At 36.4% G+C, this 14332-nt stretch overlaps 1 protein-coding gene across 4 annotated transcripts in view; it reads left to right on the forward strand.

Annotated features, from left to right (window-relative positions):
• Positions 1-14332, forward strand: part of PLCB1 (phospholipase C beta 1) — a 486583-nt gene that overhangs the window by 348241 nt on the left and 124010 nt on the right. For all 4 annotated transcript variants that reach the window (XM_026668521.2, XM_026668520.2, XM_087948394.1 and 1 more), the window contains exon 10: positions 6632-6778. In XM_026668521.2, coding sequence (XP_026524306.1) covers positions 6632-6778 — 147 coding nt within the window. The remainder of the gene's footprint in view (positions 1-6631; positions 6779-14332) is intronic.

Here is a 14332-nt window from a genome sequence, read left to right on the forward strand (position 1 = left end):
ACCACTGGACTGCCTGTTCACAAATAAGCCAGAATTCTGAAGAATTCTAATTGGCCTATGATTTAAACACATTCATAGTCATTTAAATGCACCCATCTCTCACAAAAATAATATATTTTTCTGATATTAAATATGAATGCTTTGGGGGAAAAAATGTTATATACAAAAAGAAGATATTCTTTTTTGAAAAGACGAAGTATGTTCCTAGGACTGCTTGGATGGACATCTGTCAGAGTCTCAACTTGAATATTTCAATTCTGATTGGTATCAGAAAGATAAAATGATGCTGAGAATTTTGTTGGCATTCCAGAGAACAGTAGGGCGAAACCTTCCAGGTTTTGCTTGAACTGCCCTTACGTAACTTGAGAATCGCTCTGATCAGCTCAAGATAGGCAAATAATAAAGGAAGAGGCTGACAGAGCAGAGGATCTTTTATCCTGAAAAATACTAGCGATTGGCATTAGTCCTTAGAAAAATCATCCCTTGTAGTGAGGGAAAAGACTTAACACAAAAATAATGGCCAGGCATAAAGGAAACACTTTATAGGAAGAGCTTCCTATTTCCTCTCAGCGCCGTTGCCTCTGTATCGCCAGTTTTTGCATATGTCATAGTGCTATTGTTTAGATTCATTCCTAGCTTTTTGTTCAGCAAGCTTTGCCTTCTCCTCCAGTTTAAATTGCCCCAATTTCTGCATTCTAGGCTGATGAAGGCAGCATCAGCACAGTGCTAAAACTATATTTTCTCGGTGGTTTTGTTTGTTTTTGATAATATGTTTATGTTAGAGCTGCGAAGAGATCCAGACTTAAAAAATAAAATGTGATTAAGAATCAGCAATAGCCTACTTAAACTGGCTTAGGCTCATTACCATCCCAGGAAAAGATACGGCATCTTTAAGAAGTTCCTGATAGGTGCAGGTGTGTGGCAGTAGACAACCCACATCAATGTTGCCCTTGATAACTGGATCTCTGCATAGACCTGCAGAGATCCATTTGATTTTTGTTATTGCTAAGGAGACAGAGACAAAATGACTTTTGATTGATAGTTCTTTGCTCTAAAAGTACTCACACACAAAAATGGATTCCTTTTAGTGGACAAAAGCAAAAAAAAAGAAAAAAGCCAAGTATCATTCCCCCACCCAGAAAACATAAGCACTATTTCAGCCTCATACAGAAGAACGTAGAGACAATCCAGAAGATGTCAATGTGATTTTCAGGTGCTTGGTGGAGAAAATAATGTAACAAAGGCTCATCAAACATTACAATTATTAAATACTTTTTAGAGTGTGGGTTTTTTATATTTTATAAATAGATCCTTTATTTAAGAGTATGCATACTTTAACAGTATGCATTTAATAATTATAATTTTGCCAAGTTAATTTGTATATTAAATAATAGAGGTGCCATATTAATGAATGTTTCTATTGTACACCTTCAACATTTGTTCCCTAACCCTAAGAGGACATCTTAATTTTAGGAAATCCAACAAGATTTGACCAGCAAAGGGGTCCCTGAGCAAAGGGGAAAAAACAAATCCTTGATTCACTTTTGCTATGAGCTGAAGATTGAATGGGAAAAAAAAATAGTTTTAAGTTTCTTGTGATAAGGAATTAAGAACTGAGAGAACCCCAGATAAAAGAATTTAAATAGCTTCTGGAACATCCTGTTTGTTAAATAAGACAATGAGGGGTGTTTTGGTTTTTTAAAAATGATCTTTTTATTTTTAGCTGTATCTGAAATCTTTAGAATCTAGCAAAGCATTCATACTGTCTTGGAAATGTTTTTTTTTTTTAAAGAATAAGCAGTATAAATATCATAGATATTGTAATGAGGCATTTTAAATCTGTTTCTTGAAAAAAAAAACAGAAGGAAGAAGAGGATTTTTTTTCCAGCTTAACAGAAAGAAGCTATTCTTTAATAGATGATTAAAGAATATGCACAGTACTCTTGAATAATTCATGTACAGATATGTGTATAAATAGATTTCAGGAATGTTCTTAAAATAAGCTCATCTGCTAACCTATATTTTTGTTAATTACAGAAATATGTATCAGTCGAACAGGTCAGAGTATTCACTCCCCAGCTACATTGCATAAAAAAAAATCATGGTATTCATTCTTTTGTGTTTATAGAAAGAAGCTTAAAATGAGACTCAAGTGGAGAATAAAAATAGCATGTTTTTAAGTAAAAAATGCCATCTTTTTGTGGCATCTATACATATTTTATTTCAGACTCTTCTAGTATAACGTATATTAAATTTACATATGTTTATATTTTTGATACAACAATAGAAATTAGCACATATTGAAACTTCCGGTTTGCAACCTTTCGGCGGCGGCAGGGATTCGCGACCGCGCGATCCCTGCTGCGTTCACCGCCAAGGTTCCCCCAATCCATTTGGATCTGGGGATATAGCTGCCCCACAGAGGCAGCTGAAGACAGGGGATCCGGCAAGGGTTTGGGGTGTTGCAACCCCTCCCCAGCCGGCTAAACCCCTTTTCCCGAGCGGAGGAACGGCGGTCAGCAATGGCCGCCACGAGGAAAGCTGCAGCCGGACAAGCAGGTGCAGGAGGGAGGAAGCTGAAAGAAAAGTGAAAGTTGCTTCTAACCGGGACAAGACGGGAGAAAGTGACCTGGAATGTTGAAGGCTGCTAAGTATATATTGTTCCCTGTGAGTGTTTTAAGCTGCGAATATTCTAAAGGGGGAAAGTTTTTTCTTTGTTCTACTCTCCTTCCTAAAGTGACAGCGGGAAAAAAAAACACCTTTTGGCTGTGAGTGGTAAGGGAGAGTGAAAAAAAGAATTAGAGCAAAATTTGAAAATAAGGAGAAGATTGCCTAGAATTACAAAGAGTTTAAAAACTTCCAAAAATATATTTGAAAAGGATTTGTGATTACTTTAACCCCAGAAAGAGAAAGTGAAGAAGAAGAAGGTATCTAAAAGAAATAGTCTGTTTGGATTGTTTGGTGACTTTGGAACCTTTTGAAATTACTTCTGATTAAATCATCTGGGTGGTTGGAAAAACTTTTCTCTACACAATGGCATCATCTATGGATGAATTGGAACTTACATATCAAAAATTTGAAAGAGAAAACAAGGAGGGGAAGATGGTCTTGGCACTATTTTTCAATACTTAGAAATGGCGGTTTATACTTATGTGAAGCAGAATGAGGATGATGGGGACAAAGAAGAAGGAGAAGCCATCTTTGATGAACAAATGACTTTGACTGGAGAAGAGAAAAAGCAAGAGAAAAAGGGAAAAAGGTCTTTAAGATCTGGAAAAATAGCCCAAAAAGAGAAGAATAAGATGAAAAGGGGACATTATGTTAAGAAACAACAGAAAGGGGGAAAGCAGAATAAAAGGGAGGTGGAGAGACAAGGGGTTAAAGAGGACAAGGAGAAGAAGAAACAAGAAAGAAAGGAAGGGATGAGAAGTCCTAATGGTGGGAGCAAGATGTTAAGAGGCAATTTTTTTTTTAGAGATAATGGATAAGCTTTATGGTTAAAGGGATTCTAGAAAGGTACATAAGACTGCATTTTTATACTTGTATTTAGAAGTAAACATAGAAAATTAGAAACAATATGTAACCTAAAATGTGATAAAATATTTAACATAAATTAGTGAAATTTTTGGTTAAGAAAAGGGAGTACTGTAACGAAACATGATTCAAGATTGTGATGTGGGCGGGTAATAATCTTTGAAAAGCATAAGTGTTCCCATAAAGGTATGATATTTAATCGAAATGGATAAAATGTTTAAGATATAAATGATTGTTAATATTAATGATTAGAATATGGTATACTAGCGAAATTTCTTGTGAAATGAGAATTGAAGTAGAAGAAGGAGGTACTTTTTAATGAAATAATGAGCTATAATATATGATGAGGGATATAATATATAACTATGGAAAATAGGGCTCCCATAAAAGTATGTGATTTAATTGAAAAGTAATGAGTTAAATGTTTAAGATATGAATGAATATTAATACTAATGAATAGATTTGTATTATTTTTGATAATATAGTATAATTTTAGAATGTACCAGACAGAATCCCAATATATGTCATGTGTTTTATATTAAGCATTATAAATGTAGGGAAAGAGATAAAGGCATCATACTCCATATAGTGTACAGGAGAAGTTTTTTTTTTTTTAAAGAAGGAAAATAAAGGGCTGGCTGGAATAGAACAGACAAAGAATAATAAATATTATGATATGAATTGAGAGGAGATAAATAAAATAAAATAAAATTGAGAAAATTTAAAGGAGAGGAGAAGACATATAGAAAACTGAAAATGTTAATAAGATATGAAATGGTATGTAAAATGAATATGAATTTGAATTTGTGTCTGTACCAAGAGTTTTAACCGGGACTAAGCAACTTTCAGATAAGAGATTTTTATGCTTTTATGTTTTGTTTTATGTGTATCTATGTATTGTTTGTCTTGAAAATAAAACTTGTTTAAAAAAAGAAAAAGAAATTAGCACATATTATTTTCAATTAGGTGTTTTGCTAGTAGTTCTAGGTATACAGTAGTATTGGTTTGAAGATTATGGATTGTTCTGAGATCAAATTAAGACTTTGTTAAGAACGCTGCTTACTGGTTTATTTTGACCTCATGATTCCAATGAATTCACCAGGTTGTGATATTTGAATGTTGAGGTGTTTTACAGCTTCTTTTCTTTTAACTTTCTATATATTGTTATCAAATTTTGACAGTGTGATTTTTGTGGGCTTGATGACTTTTGCTCATTCTAAGTTGTTGTTGAAAAGTATGGACATTTTAGAGAAGGATCCATTTTCTGTTAGGTTTGTTATTTCTGAATTTTGAAAGGTAGTTTCCTTGTTTTTTTCCTCCCCAAGAAAGTATGTCTATGGAGATTCCAGGTCATGGTTGCCCCAAATATGCTTTTTCAAGAGGCAACTGGACTTCCTTTTTTTTCTTTTTGGAAGATGTTTCGCTTCTCATCCAAGAAGCTTCTTCAGTTCTATCCTGATGAACTGAAAAAAACATCTTCCAAAAGAAAAAAGAAAATCCAGTTGCCTCTTGAAAAGCCCTTGGGACATCCAAGAAAGTATCTTAACATCCTTGATTCTATTGATGCACCTTGCCAACTTGGCACAAAGTCTTTGGGCTGAATTAAGATTTCTTTAGGAGTTCATACCGTGATCAAGAAATGGAGTAGGAATCCTATTTATTTGCCTTTTTGTTGTCTTATGATGGCCCCTGCTCTTCTCCACTTCTTGAGAGTGCAGGCTGATGGCATGGCTGTTTCTGCATCGAACTACTGATGGATTAAAAATCTCATTCTTCCAAGGTTCAAAATGTCATGGGGTATGAAGATATAACAAAAGGTGCTGGATCAATAGGCTTATACCTACTCATTCTCTCATGCAGTGATAATCCACATATACAATGAAAATAACTTGATGAATATGTGGAAAAAATTATAATAAGAGACATTAAATAGCTTCTGGCTGGGAAAGTCTTTGTCCTGCTGCTTGCAAGCAGTGCAATCATTCTAATTTGGATATGTGCATCCTTATGAAGAATGTAGGAGATTAGAAAGAACATCAGGAAGCTGCATGAAGCTGCAGCTGAGAACAGCACATCTTTTAATTATATTTCTTCATATAAACCACTTCTGTTTAATATCCATAGCAATTGTGGAACTTGCCAGCTATCCTTGAGCTGGCTGGGATGTTCACCAGCCCATTATGCCATATTTTATGGAAGTTTTTGAATGTGTAATTTTTGAACTCTTAAATTCAACCAAAATAGACTAATTTTCAAACTTGTTTTGCAATGCAAAGTATGTTTGTTTCCTCTGTTGAGCAATTGAGCAGAAGCCAAACTAAAGTTGGCAGAAGTCATGCTGTTAATCACATGAGTACATGGGGCATTAGGGTTGCGATATTGCGAGAACACCATCCTTGCGACTGTTACTCGAATCAAGATAGTGCAGTCAATCTGCAATATAATCAATAGAACACAGATCATAGATTTCTAGGAACATTTTTTTTTCTTGTGAAGAAGAACTTATTCTGAAACTCCCTTCATTAAACTTTTTCCTTTTTTTTTTGACAACTAAAAGATAAAGCTAAAAGGAGAAATGTTGAAGTCATATTGTATGCATGGGTTGGGAATTTTTTCTCTTTCTCATTTTGACCTTTCAAGGCAATGGTTATTAAAGAAATCTGATGAAAGTAGTAGCAGGCATTCCTCCTTTGCAATCAGATCCTTATCTTTTATGACATTTGAGGCACTGAGAAATTGGCTGTTTAATACAGACTGAGGAATACATAGTAGACCTAGTATGGTTGACTTAAATAAAACTTATACGTATTTCTCTACATCCAACTCTTAGAAGAAAAGAATTTGGGCATATTTGCTGGGATTTCTTGGAATTTTAGTCTCAACACATCTGGAGGATGTCTGGTTGAACAAGTCATTAATAGATCTATAGCAATAAAGGTGGAAGGAACCATAGAACCTACAGTACAGTATATTGCTGTTGATAGAAGAAATAATGTGTTGTTTTACCTTGTAGAACAATTAATCCGAGTGAGCCTGTAAGCTACAAGTGAAACATATGGAGCTAAAGAATATGACTTTTGAATTTCTTTTCTCCCAGGACAGATATCAGTGGATGGATTTATGAGATACTTAAGTGGAGAAGAAAATGGAGTTGTTCCACCTGAAAAACTGGATTTGAATGAAGATATGAGCCAGCCTCTGTCTCATTATTTTATCAATTCCTCACATAATACCTACCTCACAGGTATGTATAAAAATAAGTTCTATAGATTTTTTTTTATAAAATTGAAGTTCTGTATATTTTATATACAAACCTGTATATTCCAGGTTTGAAGGGTATCTGCTGAGATAAATGGGTACTGTCCAGCATGGAGATGGTCAAATTAGGCAAAATTGCGGACATGGCACTACTATCCTTGTTTACATTCAACAATTCGTGTATGAAGTGCATGAAGTGTTTCTCTGAGCCAACACTTCACTTTCTCTCTCTCTCTCTCTCTCTCTCTCTCTCTCTCTCTCTCTCTCTCTCTCTTTAAGAAGTGACGAGGAATCTCGAATGGCTCATGTTCCTACTCAACATGTTCCTAATGCAGAAGAGGTCACCATTTATATATGTTATGGCCTCTCACAAATTCTTGGGCCGTTTTCACTTCCAGTTCTAACTGTCCACAGCCCTTGCCCTTGTTTTAAGAACATCTTAGACATAAAATGAATGATCTACTGTTCAAGCCATGTTGACTTTAACTTTCAGGACTTTGGTTTTTCTTGAGCTTCTTTTAAATTAAGCCTGTACTTCAGAAGAATGCCTTCTTAGATTTAGCAAAAACTTTGAGATTGCTATCACAAATCCCAGAAATCATTTTTAAAAGGATGTCAGCTTTCTCAGGAGGTACACATATGGCAGAAACCATTTTCCACTAATCAGGATAACTGAGATGTTGATGGCAATGACTGAGCAACAAGTAGCTCAGCTAAGGGCAGAATTTAGATGGAGGATTTTCATTCTTCACTCAAGGCAAGCTTGCCAAAAGGAGGAAGAACAGTAATTCTCTTGAATTTTTGTTTATTTTGTTTACATACTGTGCTTGTGTCTTTAGTTTGTCTGGAATAAATTAAAGAGGTTTAAACCATGTGCATAATGCCTTGTAATATTCTTGTTCAAATAATCTTTTTAACATAATAACAGAGTTGAAAGGTCCTTAGAGGTGTTCTACCCCCTGCTCAAACAGGAGACCCTATACCTGTGATAGCGAACCTATGGCACGTGTGCCAGAAGTGGCATGCAGAGCCATTTTTGCCGGCACGCAAGCTGCAGGCAAACTTACCTCACTGCACATGTGTGCGCCTCCCAGCTGATTTTCGGCTGGTTTGAGGCTTTTTTCAGCCTCCCAGAGGCTTGAGGAAAGCTTCTTTAACTTTTGCAGGCCGAAAAATAGGCCCGTTTCATCACTTCCTGTATTTCCGGAAATACTGGAAGTGACAAAACGGGCCTGTTTTCCGGCCTGCAAAGGCTGCAGAAGCTTTCCTCAAGCCTCTGGGAGGCCAAAAAAGGCCTCAAACCAGCCGAAAATCAGCTGGGAGGCACAGTGCAGGTAAGGGGATGGCGGGGGGGATTGTGCAAGGATTGCCTTCTGGGTGCTGGCACGCGAGCGTGAGCAATGCAAATACACACACAATTTTTGGCACAGGAGCCCCAAAAGATTAGCCACCACTGCCCTATACCATTCCAGACAAATGGCTTTCGAACTTCTTCTTAAAAACCTCCAGTGATGGAGCACCCATATTTCTGGAGGCAAGCCATTCCACTGGTTATTCATTCTCACTGTCAGGAAATTTCTCCTTAGTTCTTGGTTGGATCTCTCTTTGATAAGTTTCCATCCAATGCTTCTTGGCTTGCCCTCAGATGCTTTGGAGAATATATCGTCTTCCTCTCCTTTCTGACAGCCTCTGAAACATTGGAAGCAGAGATGGTATTCAGCAGATTCTGACCAGTTCTGGAGAACCGGTAGTGGAAATTTTGAGTAGTGCAGAGAACTGGCAAATACCACCTCTGACTGAAGATTTTACAGTAGCCTTCCCCTGCCACGCCCATCAAGCTACGCCCACAGAACCAGTCGTAAAAAAATGTGAATCCCACCACTGATTAGAAGACTACTATCACGTCATCCCTAGTCCTTTTCTTCATTAGAGTAGACATACTCATTTCCTGCAATCGTTCATCATATGTTGTAAACTCCAGGCACCTAATCACCTTTGTTTGCACTCTTTCTAGAGTCTCAACATCTTTTTTGTACTGTGGTGACCAGACCAGAATGCAGTATTCCAAGTGTGGTCTTACCAAGGCAGAATATAGTGGTACTAATATTTCTTATGATCTTGATATTGTTTCTCTACTGATGCAGCTTAAGACTGCATTGACTCTTTTGGCAGATGAAGCACACTGCTGGCTGATATTTAAGTGGCTGTCCATTAGGATTCTTAGTGACCTTCTCACAGTTACTACTGTTAAGCTAGATATCACCTTTTCTATACCCGTGCATTTGATTTCCCTTGCCTAAGTATAAGATCTTCATTTTGTTGTGTAGGACCCCATGTTCAAGTCTGTCAAGATTTTTGGGACATGCTGATACCTAGATATATTTTTCAGCGCTGCCACATCCCCGTGAAGTGGTTGGGCTAAGAGAATAAAGGACTCAATGTCATCTAGTGAATTTCCTTCACTAATGGTGGACAAGAATCTGGGTTTCCTTTACCATACGAGCTCACAAGAAATAGATGAATTAGGACAGAAAAAAAGCTAAAAAGCTGGAACTCGTAGCCTTACCATACATTTAACAAAGTAATGTCTGAAAGCTTTTTAATCTTCTTTTATTTACTGATCATTGCACTCGTCTTACAAATCCATACTCAAATGCAGAAGCTCTTCCTTGATATATTTTTTGAGACTATGTTCAAGGAAATTTTACTGCTCCCACATAAAACTAAATTTTACTGCTCCCACATAAAAATAAATCCCTCCCTATTGAAAGGAAGCAGCATGTCTGGAGACCCATATTTTCTCTATATTATTTCTGTTACTGACAGAGGACTCCTAACTCTGCAAGGGAGAAAGTGTGTGCCAGTTATTTTTACATTCTTTATGTCTTCTGTGAAACACATAAGCCATACTGGATTCAAGGAAGCAACATGAGATTATAATTAACACACTCAAGTATTACCTTTTAAAAATAGTTTTTCAACAGGAGCAACATGGTTGTTAATTATTATGAATAAGTTTGTCTTTCCTCTGTACATACATATTTTTGTAGAAATACATTTTTGAATGGGCAATTTGGATCACTCAAATCATTCAATCACAAAAAGCACTAGAATTAATGTAAAACCTAAATTTTAATTTTATTTACATTAAAGATTAATAGAAATTAAATGTAAGTAATAAATTATCCTAAATACCAGTGTGGTATTTAATAATTTCACTCATCTATCACATTGAAATGATGATTTTGAGGTCTTAGAAATGTGTGTCCAAGATTTTAGGGAAGTGTTGCACCTATGCCTTATTTTTAGAAGTGGTGAAGTTTTACAGTGAATGACAATTGTTTTGTTTTTAGTTTTGGCTGATAAAGTTGAAAACTCTGTCTGTTCAAGCAAGCGCTAATACAAGACATTATACAGTTAAATAACCACAGCTATCTTGAATGCTAAATGGAATTTCTTTGCCAAGCTAGTGGACTTAAAATGGGTAGGATTCAGTTATAAATCAAATTCAGATTTATATATATTTAACTTGTTGAACCATACATACACGTTCCATCTTGCCTGGTATGACTGACTAGAAACACAGGCTAAGCAAAAACAAGTACGATCACTTGTGTATGGACAGCAATATTAATCTTCATCAAGGAATATTTAATGAAAATGCAGCCTTTTCTTTTGTTCCCTCAGTTGTTTTTAATAGACTTTTTAGTTTTTATGAATGCAAGTTATGTTTTTTAAAATTGTCTGTATGTTGCAGTGATTTTTATGTGGAGATGAGATTATTGGAACTTACTTCAGTTACATATGTGAGACAATTTGTACCTCTGTAATTAGAAGGCAGTTCTTATTATTCAAAACGTGATCATAAAACCAAAATTCATATTTAAGTTGAAAAAAGAATTGACTTTCTGCAGAGTGAAAAATGTTTCAAAATAGCCACACAACAGTAATTAAGTATTTCTTGACTTAAGTCTAATTTTCTTTTATGTAGAACACTATTATATGAAAACAAGGGAATGCTATCATTCCTCAGCATTTGGTGAACAAAGTGGGCCTATTAGGTTTTAATACTCCTTTGTGTAACAATGCTTGAAGCATTGTTAGAGACCCCACACACCCATGTCATGGTCTGTTTCTGTTGCTTCCCTCTGGGTAAGGGTGGTAAGGACAGTTGAGATTGCTTCCCATCATTCAGTATACCGCTTATAAGCGCTATGTGCTTAGAGCTCGAAGCATTGTTAGAAACTCCAAACACCTACTCCTTGGTCTGTTTCTGTTGCTCCTCTCTGGGAAGAGGTTTCGAAGTATCTATAGCAGGACTACTAGATATATAACAGCTTTGTTCCTTATGTCTTGTAAGTTCATCTGTCTTGTAAGTTCACAGGATTCGTTTTTCCCCACCATATGTGTGTGTGTGTGTGTGTGTGTGTGTGTGTACACACACATGTTCAAACTAGACTGTGATGTTTCTCTGTGTCATATATGTTTGTATATGTGGGTATATGCATAATGGCTCTTTTGAGACCTGAATGTAATGAGATTTCATTTTAACATATTCTGATTAGTGGGTACATTTAAAGTGACAACAAATGTTTTATTATATTCTATTTGAGATTGGCAGTGTTATAGATTTACCTTGATGTTATCCTACTTTGGGGGGCTTGGTGATCTGAGCTGAAGATGCCATATCTTTGATTGGATTAAGCAAAAATTGAAAGAACTCCACCCAAACCCATGACTGCCAGTTTTTTGTCATGCTATGGCTAAATGTGTAATTTTAGACATTGGCCTTGGAACAGATAGTCCAAAATATTGTTTAGTATACATTTTTTGGCTCGGTCAAATTATAGTGTTTACTGTGAAGATGAATAACCAGAAGAACATCATTGTGCAAAAACACCCTGTGCCCCACCTTTTGATGTTTAGCTTCACACACCAATAAAAACAACAACCCAGAAGCAGTGGCTTGAAATTGCATTTTTATAGTTCATTACTACCATTGGCGGTATTTCATTTTCAAGTTGAAGCAGCCGCAGTGGCATTGTTGAATTCATTTGATAAGAGCAGAGAGTCTTTGGCTTAACGACACCAATTGGGGCTACAATTTTTGTTTCTTAGCCCGGCAATTAAGGGACTCACTTAAGCCGAAGGCTATCTGCTCTTATGAAATGAATTTTACGATCTTGTTTGCCACAGTTATTAAGCAAATCACTGCAATTAAGTGAACCATGCAGTCATTTAAGCAAATCCAGATTTCCCCCAGTGACTTTGCTGGAGGGAGACAAATGGGAAGGTCAGAAATGGTCATCACATGACTCTGGGACATTGCGACCATTGTAAGCACAAGCCACTTGCCAAGCGACCGAATTTTGACCGGGTGACTGTTTTGTGGAATGAATTTTTAAAATCTGCTAAATTGTCATTTCCTTGTATTAAACAGAGGAGTTAATATTAAATGGAAGTAGATTGTGTCTGGTAGTGGAAGTTTCAGGAACATTTGCATGCTCAACAGTAGCTTAAATACCTCAATAAAAAGGTAGCCATTCTAAAAGAAGACTCACTTACCATGATTTCTAGATGATACACGTGGCTTTGCAGAAATACAAAGAGAGGAAGATCAATAACTCTCTAAATGTTCCCATTAATTCCCATTAACACCTACTGGCAAATCTGAGTGTGATTATTTCTTCAATGAAAAAGATTATATATGTGTGTGTGTGTGTGTGTGTGTGTGTATACATACATACATACATACATACATACATACATACATACATACATACATACATATATATATATATATATATGCAGGTCTTGGTGTGTTCGGGTCTTTTCCTGTGTAAGATTGAGAGCATCTTGGCAACGTTTCGACGAGTTCCCACTTGCCATCTTCAGGCTGGTGCTTTTGGCTTCGTGCTTGTGCCAGCAAAGTGTGATCGGAGTTGCCATCTCCCTATACATACTGGTGGGGAGGTTGGCTGTGTTGTCATTTCTTGCTTGGTTGATGGAGTTGATCAAGAAATGACAACACAGCCAACCTCCCCACCATTATATATAGGGAGACGGCAGCTCCAATCACGCTTTGCTCGCACAAGCACGAAGCCGAAAGCACCAGCCTGAAATTGGCGAGTGGGACCTCGTCGAAATGTTGCCAAGATGCTCTCAATCTTACACGGGAAAAGACCCGAACATGCCAAGATCTGCATACCTGTACCTGTGAAAATCTACAAAAACGTGTGTGTGTGTGTGTGTGTGTGTATGTAACATGTAACATCACCTGCAATAATGATGGGCATTATAATACTGATGGAAAGATCCACAGTCCCTGCTTGAGTTATAAAATAAACAGTCTTGTATTTCAGATTCAGTGTTATTACTCTTACATCAATGAACATACACTACACTTAATAGCAAATTAAAAGAAATTTCAACTCAGTGGATATAAAAAAAGGTAATTGATTCTTCTTGATACTTTATATTTTACAGTATAAAGCTTATACTGTATACAGGATGTTCCTTATCCTGCTATGATTCCTTATTATCATTTATCATGATAATGGCTGCCAAAAAAAAAAGCATAGATGCAAAAAAATGAAGAAAATTTTAGGAAGAAGTCTGTTAAAACTCAGAAGTGGAAATAAATCAACATTAAATATGGGGACATTTGTTTACCCTCAGTTTACCTACTTACTGGGGTTCAAATGTTGCCCGAGTCCAGCAGGACTCTTAAGTGGCTTTTATTTCTACCTTACAGTAAAAAGGCTAAAATACAATACCAGTGTAGCAAAATACTAGAACTACAACAAGAAACAATAGCAAAGAGTGCTAAGAAAGAAAGAAAGAAAGGCCACAGGGAAAGGTAACCTTCCAAGCATCACCCAGGATGGGAGTTCTAACTTAAGAAAGAATGTGCATTTTGATTCTACAGTATTTATAGGCAGTTTATCAACATTTCTAATTTACTGGGTGACCATTACATACATACATAGGAGCAGATACGAGAGTTCTTAGCACTGGTAGAAGTACTAGCAGTTTTGCTTTCTTCACAAAAGAGGGCTGTACAGAGAACAGACAAGAGTTTTGCCATCCTAAATTGTGTATATATAAGCATCTAATTAAAATGTGCCTGTTGGAAATTCTTGTATAATAATAGGGGGGTGCCTCCTATTGGAGATGTAGTGTTTAATTTTGTATAAATATTTTTATATCCAAATCACTCAAGTACCAGTACACAAAAATACTTAGTGAGCCATCTTTCAGTCTAGCTGTTCTATATTACACAGAGGGATCCCAGCTGGTCTATTTGTACCATCCCATTCTGACCCAGCCTAATGCCATAGGCCTTCTGGTAGAGGAAGCCACCTTCTTTCTGCCATTTAAAAGTGTTCACGGCCCAGAGCGCTGGGATCAATAGAAAGAATGTCTTTAAATCCCACTAAGCTCCTTGTGTATAAATCCATTCAAGCACAAGATTCCCAACGGAGCTTATGGACTTATTGGGAAAGACATGGGAAAATATTTTGTAGTTTTTGTTTGTCCG

This window comes from Notechis scutatus, chromosome 1 (assembly GCF_049901735.1).
Source record: "Notechis scutatus isolate UNSWTSFEM ecotype Mainland chromosome 1, rNotScu1.2, whole genome shotgun sequence".
Classification (NCBI taxonomy): domain Eukaryota; kingdom Metazoa; phylum Chordata; class Lepidosauria; order Squamata; family Elapidae; genus Notechis; species Notechis scutatus.